General features: G+C 34.2%; 1 protein-coding gene across 1 annotated transcript in view; it reads right to left on the bottom strand.

Annotated features, from left to right (window-relative positions):
* The window catches only part of LOC141419452 (uncharacterized), a 237,422-nt gene that overhangs the window by 19,288 nt on the left and 202,939 nt on the right, over nt 1-15,195 (bottom strand). Inside the window, exon 11 of the mRNA XM_074062253.1 lies at nt 12,314-12,403. Coding sequence (XP_073918354.1) covers nt 12,314-12,403 — 90 coding nt within the window. The remainder of the gene's footprint in view (nt 1-12,313; nt 12,404-15,195) is intronic.

A 15,195-nucleotide genomic window follows, 5' to 3' on the forward strand; every position in this document is an offset into this window, starting at 1 on the left:
AATCAAATACCTAGGAGTAAACTTAACAAAGGATGTGAATGACCTCTCCAAGGAGAACTACAAACCTCTGAAGAAAGTGATTGAAGAAGACTAAAAGTTGGAAAGATCTCCTGTGCTCATGCATTGGTAGAATCAACGTAGTAAAGATGGCTATACTACCAAAAGCAATCTACATGCTTAATGCAATTCTCATCAAAATCCCAATAACATTTGTCACAAAGATTGAAAAATCTACCCTAATGTCCATTTGAAAACACAAGAGACCCTGAATAGCCAAGGCAATACTCAGCAAAAAGAGCAATGCTGGAGGTATCACAATGCCCGACTTTAAACTATATTACAAAGCAATAGCAATAAAAGCAGCATGGTACTGGCACAAAAACAGACATGAAGACCTGTGAAACAGAATAGAAGGTCTGGATATGAATCCGCACAGCTATGCCCACCTTATTTTTTACAAAGGTGCCAAAAACAAACGATGGAGAATTGACTGCCTCTTCAACAACAAAGGTTGCTGGGAAAAGTGGTTATCTTTCTGAAAAAAACTGAAACGAGATCCATGCCTATAACCCTGTAATAGTATCAATTCAAAGTGGATTAAGGATCTTAATATCAGACCCAAAACTTTGAAGTTAGTACAAGAAAGAGCAGGGAATACTCTGGACGCAATAAGTATAGGCAAAGAATTCTTGAGTAGAACTTAAGCAGCCAGCAACTAAGAGAAAGGATGGACAAATGGGACTACATGAAATTGAAAAGCTTCTGCACAACAAAAGAAAGGGTCTCTAAAATGAAGAGAACACCCACAGAGTAGGAGAAATATTCACTGGCTATACAACAGACAAAGGACTGATAACCAAAATATATAGGGAACTCAAAATCCAAAATCCCCCATAATCAATGAATCAATAAAGAAGTGGGCAACTGAAGTAAACAGAACTTTTTCAAAGGAAGAAATCCAAATGGCAAAAAAACACTTGAAAAAATGCTCACCATCCCTGGCCATAAAGGAAATGCAAATCAAAATCACACTAAGATTCCACCTCACTCCTGTTAGAGTAGCTATCATCAAGAACAACACCACCAACAAATTTTGGTGAAGATGCGTGGAAAAGGAACCCTTACACACTTCTAGCAGGAATGTAAGCTAGGACAACCACTTTGGAAAACAATTTGGAGGCTTCTTAAAACACTAAACATAGATCTGCCATATGATCCAACAATATCACTTCTAGGGATATACCCAAAGAAATGTGACTCAGGTTACTCCATAGGCACCTGCACACCCATGTTTATTGCACCACTATTCACAATAGCCAAGTTATAGAAATAGCCAAGATACCCCACTACTGACAAATGGACTAAGAAAATGTGGTAGTTATACATAATGGAATTTTACTCATCCACAAAGAAGAATGAAATTCTGTCATTCACAAGTAAATGCATGGAACTGGAAAACATCATCTTAAGTGAAGTTAGGCAGGTTCAGAAGACCAAAAGTCATATGTTCTCCTTGATATGTGGACTACAGATCCAAAACAAATGTGGTATTGGAAATGGGTCACACACTAAGGGGAGAATGCATACAGTAGGAATAGGAAAATGAAAGGAACCTAGAACTTGAAAATGTTTGATGTGCCTTCTGTAGAGAAGCTAATAAAATAATCTTAAACTGACAGAGGCTGCTATTGGAATGTTACAGGGAAGTAGTGAAGAGGTCTGGTAGAGATGAATCAATTCGGGTTATAATACACATGCATGGAAGCAGTGCTAGGAATCTCTCTGTATAGCTATCTTTATCTCAAGTTAGCAAAAATGCTAAGTGTTTCTTATTATCTCTTATGTTTTACTTCAACAAAATTGGAGAAGATGGCAGAACAGGTTCTGCCTGGAAGCAAGGGGCATGGGGGTAGGGGGAGGGAGTCTGGGGGCAGGGTGAAGAGATGGCCCTAAGAATCCATACACATATGAAAAAGTGTATAGAGAATTAAAAAGAAATAAATAGAGAAAAAAACAGCAAAAAAAAAGTATTTGTCTAGTAAATCCAGCATCTGGGCTCTCAGCGAGATTTGCTATTTATTTTTCTCCCTTTGTGTGGGAAATAGTATCTCACTTCTTTTCGTGTTTCATTTTTGTTGAAACATGGACATTTCAAATAATAAAACGTGGTAACTTATTGAAAAAAATCTTAAAATAATAATGCGATGTTGAAATAATTAACAAATATTTTCTATATACAGATCAAATGCAATCAGGGCTATATAGACTGAAACCAGCACATTTTGTTATTCTTTACAGTTGGTACAAAATAAAAAGAAATGTTTTTCCTGTTATGAACCACAGCATATGATTTTGCAAAGCTTTTCCATGAAAGGAATTCTTATTTTGTAAAACTGGGGTAAAAATATGACAATGTTGGATAGAATTCATATTCTCTTTCAAACTGAATAAAAAAACACAAATCAGAGGATAAAGAAAAAAAAATGGCAAAAATGTTCTCATATATGAGGAGGAAAGTGAACATACAGATCCAGGAAACTCCATAAACCTCAAATAAGAAAACTCAAATAAATCCACATCAAGACACATAATCAAGTTGGCAAATCAAAGACAGAGAGAAAGTTTTGAAAGTAACATGAGAAAAATTACTTATGCACAAAAGAACCACTATCGAACTATTAGCAGATTTTGCAGCAGAAACATTGAAGACCAGAATGGATCAATTGATATATTCAAAGTGCTGATGGGGAGTATTGAAAACAGAGGGGAAAGGGGAGTGAATATAATCAAAGTACATGGTATGCAAGTATAAGAATATAATGAAATCCATTATTTTGTATAATTATGAATAATGATGAAAACAGTTCTCCAGGCCAGAGAAGAGGAGAATGCTATGCAAAGTCAAAAGGTTCTTCAAACAAGAAAAAAAGAGAAAAATATTTTCTCTGACAAGCAAAAACTTAAGAGAGTCTATCCATATTTAACAGCCTTACAGAAAATTTTAAAGGGAATTCTTCAAGTTGAAATAAAAGGATGCTAACTATGATACTATATAGAATTACAAAGGTCCCTGGTGAAGGTAAATATATGGAAAAATGAATAAAATCCGTGGTGTGTAAATCACTTTTAATCCTAGTGTAAAAGATGAAACTCAGAGTACCAAAAAATAACAACTATAAAAATATCAGTGGATACACAGTATAAAATATGTAAACTGTGACATTAATATCATAGAATGTGGTCAGGAGAGTAAAAGTATAAAGTTTTATATGCAATTTAAGCCTTTATCATTTTAAGATAGTATTTATAAATATAAATTGTTTTATTTAAGCCTCATGGTAACCACAAAGAAAAAAATATATAAGATGCATTAAAAAAAAGGAATCAAAGACTCTTCTAGTATTAGGCAATTTTGTCTCCACACATATTTATTTAAAGGCTAATCTTACTTAGAATATAGTTTGTGATGGCTTTTCTTTGCTTGTTACTCTGCACAATTTCCAGGAGGAAAAGAAGAAATGTTTATTATCGATTTCCCACCATTTATCTGACAGTTTATTAAAGTCTGCTCTAGTCAAATGTTCGTCAACACAGTTCTATTTAAAATGATTTTTATTGAGCTCACCAGTGACTTTCACATTTCTAAAATCCACTCGTTAATTCTTATCCTTTATCTTCCTTGACTCATCATTAGTACTTAATATAGTCAATTGCTTGTTTTTCTTCACTTGGCTTTCATGACACTACACAAACTCATATTTTCCTCCTATCCTAGGTCAGTGGCTCTGCCTTCATAGTCTCATTTGTTGGATCTTCTTCATCTCCCTTTTCTTTGGATTCTTTATGAGTCAGACCTTTGAATGTTTCCCTTTTTCTGCAATAAAACTTTTGATGACCTCATTCAGAGATGTTTATGTTGACCAATTTGTCTACCAGGTTTCTTTCTTTCTTTCTTTTCTTTCTTTTTTCTATCTGCTATCTCTTAAATGCATTTTTTCAGCCCAGACTGCTCTGCTGAACTTGAGTTATATATATCATTGCCCACTCAATACTCCTTCGTGGTTTTTAATTGATGTCTCAATATTAGCATGTCCTAATCTGAACTCCCAGTTTCCTTCATTCATCTGTTGATTCTAAACTTGATTTTTTTAGCAGTACTTTGGGGTTTGAATTCAGAGCCTAGTCAGGCACTCTACACTTAAGCCACAACCACAGCCTTGTGTACTTTATTTTTCAGGTAGGGTCATACTTTTGCCCATGACTGACCTTGGACCACACAATAATGCTACCTACACCTGCACAGCTAGAATTACAGGTGTGCACCACTATGGCCAGCTTGTTTGTTGATATGGAATCTTGTTAACTTTTTGCCTGGGCTGGTCTCAAACCAGGTTCTTCTTATCACCATCAGTGATGATGCAAGTCCTTATTTTTTCTCATTTGAATTATTAGAACTGTCTTTTAAATAGTCTACTTGCTACTAACCTTGTCCCTTTACAGTCTATTCAAAAACCATCAAGAGTGATTCTATTAAAACATAAGTGAAATTATGTCACATTTCTGTCAAACCCTTCCAATGGTTCACATCTCAGAGTAAAAGTCAAAAAGCCTTGTAATTAGCTCACAAATTCCTAAATAATTCTCTTCTCTTTTTGCTCCCTTGACCTGGAATGCCCTTTCTGAGATATCTGAATGGCCAGCTTCTTCATTTAAGTATTTCCTCAAATGCCATCTTCTCAATGAGGCTTTTCCTGACCACCTTATTCAAAGGTTCCAACCTCCCTTGAATTCTCCATTCTTTTTTCCATGCTGTCTTTGTAGTGATGGGCCTATTGTCTAATAGCATATTATATAATTTATTGATATTTATTATGTGTAATGTTCTCATTAAAACATAAACTGGTAAGGAAGAGATTTTTTGGTAACTGCTTTATCCTCAGAGAATTAACATTATTAACATTGTTAACTAATGCTAATAAGGGTCTAGAAATATTTCTGGAGTACATATTCTTTACTTATATTTCTAGCAGTATATTGTTAATACCTCTCCATATACATTTCTTTATATACTTTATAATTTCATAAAAATATAATATTGTATTATATGAATATATTATAGCTTATTTAACCAACTCACCTGAATTTGATTTTGATTACCTTAAATAAATATTAAGCAATATGCTTGAAGTACATTACATGTATGTAGAAAATAGAACAATGAAACCTACTAAAAACTGTCTGTCTTTCCTCCCTAGTCTTTTCCCAAATCTTTCAAAAAAAAATCACATACTTTTCACATGGTATCCCAAGTTATAAAAAGAGGCTACTGTAACACCTCCTCCTGTTCTCAGCTTACATGAATTGACTTGCAGAAAAGTAATGTGTTTGTCTGAAAAGAAAATGCAGATGCTGGTCCCAATAGGTTAAGGTCCCAGGTTCTGATCAATTTTCTTTTAAAGAGAAGGAAATAGTGCTCTGGAGAGGAAGACCCCACCCAGAGTGGGTGTTTATTGTCCATTGTCTCACTGTAACACTTCTGTGTCCCATTAAAGCCCTTCACACACCTATGCCCCCAAAGACAGAGACTTGAAACAGAAAAGTCTCCTCTATTTTCCTCAGGACCAGCAATGAATTTATCTATTTTCTTCCATTAACTTCTGTCTCCCAGGTTTTTGGTAGCGTGACAAACAGTATAACCTTAGATTCCAGAAACAAAATCACTCTAGTTTCTCTGGTTTGGATGTATTTCAATGTGTCCTCCAAGCTTCATGTGTTGAAATTTACTCCCCATTGTGACCTATTATGAGAATAGACATTTTGAGGGGTGATTAGGATTAGATAAAGTCACCAGGGTAAATCCTTCCCTCTTGAATTCTAGTAGCTTTATTAGAAGAGAGAGACCAGAAGATACACTCACTTCTGTGCTTCCTATATCTTGTCATGTGATGTTGTGCGTCACCTCAGGACTCTGGCAGCAAGAATGTTATCACCAGATGTGGCCCCTCAACCTTGTACCTACAGAACTATATGCCAAAATAAACCTCTTTTCTTTATAATGTAGCCTACTTCAGATATTGTATTATAGTAACAAAATGAACCAATACAGGAGCTGTTTCTTCACCCTAACATTCCAAATAAGAAGTTGTAATAATAATCCTGCAAATTCTAAATTTACTGCTAGAGATTTGAGTAAACTTTCAGAAGAATAATGATTTTTAATCTAAAAAAAATGTAGCTAACATATGATATATGTGATATAAACATTAAATGCTTATTAATTCCATAAGTGATAGAGGAATCAAATAAATCAGAGAAAGGATTTTTAAAAGTTGTTAATGGAACACAATTCCCTTGCCCTTTGTCACTGGTGAGCAATTTGAAATGCAAATGCTTTGGGTATTGGTGACAGAACAAGTATCCTTGACTGATCATTTATTTTAATTATTTTTGGCTGTCAGAGCCTTAAAAAAAAGGGAAACAACATACAAACAGAGGCAATTTCTAGATGTAAATACACTTGAAATTTTAAAAAGATTTTTTAGTAGCGAATGAATACTTATTACATCAGATGTCTGACTCTTAATGCCTGACCATTTTTCTACCTAATGATCATGTTTGTGAATAGGTCAATTTGAACTCTAGGTAGGGTTTAGGAAATTCTTATTTTTTGCTTGAACTTGGAACACAGTATGTGGCCCTACAATGTCTTTACTTTGCTTTTGCTCAAAGAAAATCACTGACTTTATTTTTTTAAACTTGAATTCACAGGTCCTTATTGTCTGGACCTGACCTAAGCTAAAACGCCAATATATCTGCTATGAGCTGATTGAGCCCTAACATTAGCTATACCAAGAAATCTGGCGAAATTGTTCTATTCAATGAAAAGGACTCAGAATCAGATGTAAAACACCCCTCTTTGTTGTCATAAACTAAGAAACCACAGGAAAGAAATGTGTCCTCTGATGAGTCCACCTGAAAACAAGATGTTAATAACTGCTATATTTCTGATACAGAGACTAAATACATTTTTAACTTATGATTTGTGCCCAAACTGTAATTTTGGGGAGGCACACCACAGGGAGTGTGGCCACTCCTGACATTTGGGAATCTGGTTGCCCTCTGGAAGATTTCTCATTATTGTTGACTTGCATTTAGCTTTCCAGATTAATTGCAGTTTGCAACAATGCACTGGTTTCCTTCACATTTCTACTGGCACTGACATCTTGATAGAGAAATTTTACTATTGAGTGCAGCTATCCCCAGAAAAGTATTAATCTTTTCCAGGCTATTCATCAGATTAGAATAAGAAGGGTGAAAGATAATGTAAAGACAATTTTGAATTTTTTTTGAAAATTCATGACTTGTCTTTCTGGTTACGTTGTATAAAATTATTTTTCCACAAAAATGCTTTTGCCCTTTTTGCATTATAACCCATCAAGACAAATGTCTGGGTAATGTAGGGGATAACTGAAAAAAATGACATGTACATATTATTGAATGGAACACATTGATTTCACAACTACGAAGAAAACACAAACCCTGATAACAGGGGGCATGGACATCTGGGTAGAAAATTAATTACCTTTATTTTTCAAAACCATTCCTAGCAATTTTCTCCTCTTCTTGAAGTACAACTTTCCATGCTGACTTTTCAAGCTGCTATGAGCCCTTTGAATTCAAATTGACTGCTGAGCCTAAGATCACATCTGACAATACTGATTATGAGACAGTAAGGAGTAGACCAAGCTCCTGCAATTTCCACACACACAAAAAAAAATACAACTAGGTATCATCTATGCTCCTGGGGAGGATAAATTGGTGTCATGGACAAGCAAAGCTGTTTGGAACTGACAGCCATTAGGCAGCTCTTCTGAAACCAAGGGCTAAGCTGAATTAATTGAACAGAACTGAAAACCTTAGGGCAGAATGTCCCATGGTGGGAGGCCACAGTGGGGATCCTGTTAACCTGTATTGTTTGGCTACTGTATGCCATAGTGGGGTGTGTTTCCAAGAGTACCATGTGTGCCCTCTGGGATTGTACTTCTGGTTTGTGTACTCTTGACTATTAAGATACTGCCCCAGTCTACAAGGCTTTCAGATCAGCTCCAACTTATTAGTCAGAGTTAAGCTGTAATTGAATTGATGCCTGGAAACAAATTTTAAAAACTTTAATGCAGAAACTTGAGGACCCAGCTTTCTAAGACAGACCTTTCTAGGTAAGGACTTTTGTTCTAACTGGTTAAAAGAAATCTAAAGGGCATAAACTGAGATCAATTATGCAGATTGCTATCATCATGTTGTGTGGAGACGTACTAATAATTTTCCTATGAAGACATCTTAGTGAGGGGCCAAGGGAGCAGACTGTGAAAAAACAGAGCTAACACAGAATTCCTGACTGCTATACTTAGAAAGATCTCTTTGGCTGCTGGCTGGTGTCTAGGTTGGGAAGGATTTGCAAGATTCCCAGAACTCATGAATGGCTCATTGTAACTAAACTATGTAAGTGGTTTATGTTAAAATTCATTCCTTATGAAGGTCTATAATTTTGGTATGTGCTGGCCATCATGTGTCTATATGATTAGACTCCAGTAAAATAAGCATAGACACTGAGGGTGTTGAATTCTGGCATGATAGTATGGAGGCTCAATGAACCCATTCTCCAGTGAAACTCATGAAAATTATTTTTAAGTATCAATGATTTAACATCTTTGGAAATAGTACTAAGGACATATAACGAATGAAGAAAGGTCTGTTCATAAAATCTACCATGATTCAGTGAAAAAAGAGATTTCATGCCATTTGAAATACAACTTTCACCTCCTTCTCTCCTCCCAGTTCAGTAAGATGGAAACTTTCATTCCAGACAGATGCAAACAAAGCTTTATGGCTCCCTCTTTCCAAAGTTCTCAGTTTGAGGACTTTCTTCTCTGGAAAAACAGGATGAAGAGAGCCCAGCCAAAATTACTATCAACCCAACATTACTGTGGGTAACTAAAAAGCTGTGCCTAACTAAGGAATAAGATCAGAGGCTTGGCACTGAAGTAAGACAAAGCAGACATTTATAAAATAATTAGATAACCAGTAAACAAATAAGCATAAAAATAAGAAGCTCCAGAGTGGGAGACTGTGATGTTTAATCCTGATAGTTAACTTTTTGGATTGAGAGACACATAGAAGTTTAGCAATGCAAGCTCCTGGGTGTATCTGTGAGGGCAGTATCTGTGAGGGCATTTCCTGAGACCACTGGATCATGAGGGGTATGACCTAATCAATGACTAATTCTTTGATAAAGCCATAGTTTGATGAAATTATTGGGAGGTGATGAAAATTAGGAGGTAAGTCTTGGAGGATGTAGGTCACTGGTGGTGTGTCATTGAAGGGTATATCTTGGTCCTGGTCCCTTCCTGTTTGCTCTCTCTGCTTCCTAGCTAGCATGAGGCAAACATTTCTGCTCTACTACATCCTCCTATCCTCACTGCCATGATGTCTGCCTTACCACAGGCCTAAAATGGAGTTACTACAACATATTAGATATCCTAGTTCCAACACATAATAGTGATATATGTGAAGAAGCAGGAAAGTATAATTTATAAAGTATAAAAAGAAGCAGTGGGAACTGTGAAAGTAATGAGATGTTGATTTAACAGGAAAAGATTTGAAAGAAGCCGTATTAATTATGTTTACAAAACTAAAAAAACTTCATGCTTAAAAAAGTAAATAAAGATATGATCACACTTGATCTTTTCATGTCTGTTCCCTGTTCAGGGGACTGCTGCTCCCTCCACTGGTACCACACCTAACACCTTATTCATTTTTCCTATGTTCTTGTCAATTTCAAGTGCCTGGTTATGTTGATATGTTAATGCATTACAGTAATCTTATTCTTAAAGTTAAGTATGACCCTGGAGACTTCAGTCTCCTGAGCTCTCAGGAGTATAAGACTTCACTTTTTTGATGGACACTACAGAAGTTATATGGCTAATGATGTATGAAGTTATGTTTGTATATTTCTGTACAAAAAATGTCAGGAAGCAAGGAAATTTTGTACCTTTTACTTTTCTGTTTTGGGAAACAGCAATGCTATATTCTTAAGAATAGTAGGAATCAGGTAACAACAAAAGACAATAAAACCCTTAAAGTAAAAAAAAAAGACATGATCACATGCTATTTTCAAATAAAGAGAAATTTAAAAAAGCAGTAAAGAGTAAAAATGATCAAAAAATGGAAATTCTGATATTTAAAAAGTACAATGACAAATGGAAAAGCTAGAAGATGGATGGAAATAAAGATTAAAGTTGAGATAAATGAATAAGGATTAAGAAATGATAGAATGTGTGAAACTAAAAGCTGATCCTTCGAAAATATGAAAATATTTCATGTAGTAACATTTGTTGATCCTTTCTCTTAGTTGCTGAGCCGCTTGAGTTTGACTGAGGAAGTCTTGCTTATACCTATTGCCTCTAGTGTATTCCTTGATCTTTCCTGTACTAACTTCAAGGTTTCAGGTCTGATATTAAAGTCCTTAACCCACTTTGAGTTAATACTAGTGAAACCACTATGGAAAATAATACGGAGGCTTCTTAAAAAACTAAAATATATCTGCCATATGATCCATAAATATCACTCCTAAGGATATACCCGAAGGAATGTGACTCAGGTTACTATAAAGGCGCCTAAACACCCATGTTTATTGCAGCATTATTCACAGTAGCCAAGCTATGGAAATAGCGAAGATGCCCCTATTACATTTACATTTACTTACACGTGTGTATACCTTGTTTTGGCCACCTCCCCTCCATACTCCCCACCACACCTCTGGGCAAAACCTGTTCCACTCTCTTGTTCTTCAATTTTGTTGAAGAAAAAACATATAAGATAAAAAGAAAAACAGTGTTTTTGCTAGTTAGAGATGAAGATGGTTATATAGGGAGATTCCTTTTGTTGTTTCCATGCAGATGTATATTACAATCCAAATTGGTTCATCACTACCAGACTTATTCGCTGCTTCTTATTTGCCTTCCCATAGTGGCTTCTGCCAGTTTAAGATTACTATATTCACTCCTATACAGTGAGCATATCAACTACATTCAAGTTTTAGGTTTCCTTCCTTTTCCCTATCTCTCACTGGTTGTTTCTTAAGCAATGAATCATAGAGTTATCCATGCATTTCCACTCCTAGGTATGTACTCAAGATAAATGAGAATGCATAACCTACAAAAGTTTGTATGTAAGTGTTTATAGCAGCCTTATACATAACAGAATTGACTCAAATGTCCATCGATTGGCATATACATAAAATGTGATACATCCATTCTATCAAATATTATTTGATTTTTTTAAATAATGAAGTATTAGGGGTGTGGGGAGGATATGAGAGAAAGGCGTAGGAGAGTATGTATGGTGGAAATATTATGTAAGCATGTATGTAGATGGAAAAATGATATCTGCTGAAACTATTCCAGGAATGGGGAGAAAAGAGATAAAGGAGAATGAAAGAGGTGGTGAATTCAACTATGACATATTGTAAGAACTTTTGTAAATGTCACAATGTACCCCAATACCACAATAATAAAAAACAAAAATAAAAATAAAAAAAAAAAATAAAGAATGAAGTATTAGTATGTGCTATAATATGGAGTAACCTTGAGAGCATTATGCTAGTTAAATGAATACAGCCACAAGGAGTCATGCATTATATGATTCCATTCACATGAAATATATAGGATAGGGAAATCTATAGAGATAGAAAGGTGATTAGTGGTTGCTAAGAGTTAGGAGGAATGGGGAGGGTAGGTGAATAATAACTATAGGGTACAGGGTTACCATCTGTAGTGATAAAAATGTTCTAAATTTAACATCGCTGATGGGGACACACCTATGAACATAATTAAACTGTTGAATATTTTACACTTTACTGGGTGATAGTCACCCAGTAGGAATCATATAGTATCAAAACCATTTTTTAAACAAAGACATTCTGTGAACTGAGAACCTAATGAGCTTCCCTGCTAGGCAACATTCCATACATGTCAAAACTTGTTGCTAGATGAGTTATATGACTCTAACAACATAAGACTCTTGGAAACTTGTACCTAGTCTCTGCTAGATCACTCTATGTGCCTTTTGCTAATTTTGGTTTGTAGTAAATTGTAGTGTTGAGTACCATTGTGTACCGAGTCTAGTGAGTTCTCCTAGAAAACTATTACACCTGGATATTGTCTTTCTGACACAACAGATTCTAACTTATTTTTTTCCAAATATTGACAGAGAATATGATTAAATTCTTAAGCCATTTGCTACGGAATACACTCACCTCTGTTATCTGTTTGCTGTACAGAGTATTGTTCTTCAGTTTTCTTTCTCTGGCTGGGTAGAAGGGGCAGAAAAACAGGCCTCCAAAAACCTAGAAGCATATCAAATGGACTCAATTGTCTTCCAATTATTAATAAAACAACATTGTAAAAAAGAAGGATGTATACTATATGATTGATTATTCAGTAAAACATGTTTCTTGTTATATTCTTCAAATACATTTATTGGTAATGGTGATCCTATTTCTAAGTTTCATGAAATTTATTAAAGCAATATTGAAAACTAAGTTTAAAATATTATATTGCAAATTGGAGTTATATTTGCCCTATATAAAAATTAAACATGTTCTCAATTAACTTTCTAAAAATTTATAGAAGTTCTTAATACTAAGGTATAAAATTGGCTGCCAAGCATTCATTTTGGGTCCCTAGTTACAGGAGCAAAGTGACTTAATTGTAAGTGTTGGACATGCAACAAGACTGTTTTCCTCATATTTCTTTACTACTAGTACAGAGAAGGGGCAGACATGGTAAAATCTTACTTTAAGAAATATATATTAATCATTTGGTAGTGAACAGGAGATGAGTAGCAAAAAGTGCAGTTTTTGTTTTTGTTATACTTATCTTTTTATTTATTAATAAAAAGTGAAGTATCAGGTAAGACAGCAAAAATAAATGCACCAACAGACATTTTGTCAAAGAAGGCATACAGGTGATTAAGAACACATATTTTCATACCTATAGCCTTTAATTTTAATTCTAGGATTTAAAAAATCATATTTAGCCTATTGGTTTAGATTTTCAATATATAATAGCTAAAAATGAGTGAGAGCAGCTAGCAACACTTTGATTTTATATTGGCAAGTGTTTCTACCTGTGAATTAGCCATGCTTTATATTAACAATAATCTACAGATTAAAAATTCCCATCCAATTACAAGCTAAAATGCAAGTATACTCAAGAAAGTATACTTAAATGATTAGTTTCATGTAAAATAATATTATTTTCTCAATTACATTATAAATTCCATGAAGTCAAAGACATAGTTGAGATAACATTAGACTAGGAGTTTCTGTGATCTATCTTGGTCACTACTTATGTGACACTGGGAAAAGTAGTCTGCTTGAACCTCATTTTCCTCATTTTTGCAGCAGTGACAATAATACTATCTTATCATTGCTCCTTCTAACTTAGAAGATCATGAGGTTACAAAAACAGTTGAGATAATGCAGCATAATTATACTTGATTAAGAACTCAGGTAATGGAATCAGATAAACTTAGGTTCAAAGTTTGAATGACATGTTTGAATGGGACATGTCATTCAAACTTTTTATCTTTACTGGGAAATGGGTGTAACACATACTTCTTAGAGTTGAAATATAGATAGCACATCTTCATGGTTAATAGCATGAACTTAAGAGTATGAGTTCACATCCTGATTCTTTCATAACTTTTTTTGTGCCTTAGTTTCTTCATTGGTAAAATAAAGACAATAATAGTAACCTACCAGCTAGGGCTGTGAGGTTTTAATGCATTTGACATATAAAACTAATGAAATATTATTAATAAATTAGTTTTATTGAATTAGCACTAATTGGTATATTAAAAAGTTTAAAACACTTCATGGCAGTACTATAAGAAACAGCTATTACCTGTAAAGTAGTATAATACTAGTGAGTGGGGATTAAATGTAGTAATGCAGTAATGCATGTGATTTGTGTAGCAGAATGCTTGACACAGTATAAGCACTCAGTTGACTTCAGCTGCTACTATTATATTTATGTGGTCAACTCTGAAAGACTGAAAGCTTCTATTTAAGGTTGTACTTCCATGTATTTATTATACTGTATACTGAGCACACAGTAAGCATTCAATCAACAAACTTTTACAGAGCATATCACTAACAATGTATTTGAATCTCAGTGAGTATTTCTAGCCCTAAGCAGTACTTATTCTGCTTCATTGAATATTTACCAGGTGGTGTTTGAAAATATTAAAAACTGAAGTAATTTGAGAAATTTAAATCTTTATACCCTCTGTGCTGATTAATGTAACTCTAAAGGGATTGCTAATATTACCTCATTAGAAGAGAATAATACTGTGTTACAGAATTAGCACAGTTTTACTAAATTCAAGTCTAATGAAAACACTGTTTTAAGATTGCTTCCTTTCTTCATAGACAGTAGCAGACCTTTAACACTATTTAATCAACAACCTGCTTTAAAAAAGAATTAAAAAAAATTATTTTCTCATATTACTTAATCCTTTCCAATAGCATTACATTACTAACTAGAGGTCAGAGAGTTTTTCTCAAGGAATATAAAAAGTCAGATGAATATTTTGCTTTACTGTTCAAGTAAAATCTTGTAACCTATGAACAACCCTTTGTATTGGTAAGTGCCCAAAAGTATACAGTACAGTTTATTTTTATTGTATTCAATAGTTTACTATGCTTAAAATTTATAGCCTTTTGGAAAGTTAGTTGTTATTTGGGCAAATTTCAAGTCTCATTATGTGGAAATATCATATTAAAATAGATATATTGATCATACATTAAATGAGTATTATTTTAAATATTTTGTTTTTAGAAGAATTCACAGAACCTTACTGAGGCATAGAATTTGGTGTTATAATTTCAGAGGGACAGTTTCTTGGAATATTTACATGTCAGTTATGAGTTTTCTTTTGGTGCTTTGAGCCAAAAGGACCTGGGTAAAATGGCTAATATGAACTAAAGAAATATCTATAAAATGGTAATATTTCCTTTATCATAATAAGCATACACTAATAAAATGACCTAGGAAATGGAGAATTTTAAAATTTAGTGTGATAAACATAATTAACAAGATAAATGCCAACTACTCATTGAAAATTGTGGAACTT

The sequence above is a fragment of the Castor canadensis genome, chromosome X (genome assembly GCF_047511655.1).
Source record: "Castor canadensis chromosome X, mCasCan1.hap1v2, whole genome shotgun sequence".
In the NCBI taxonomy this organism is placed as follows: Eukaryota; Metazoa; Chordata; class Mammalia; order Rodentia; family Castoridae; genus Castor; species Castor canadensis.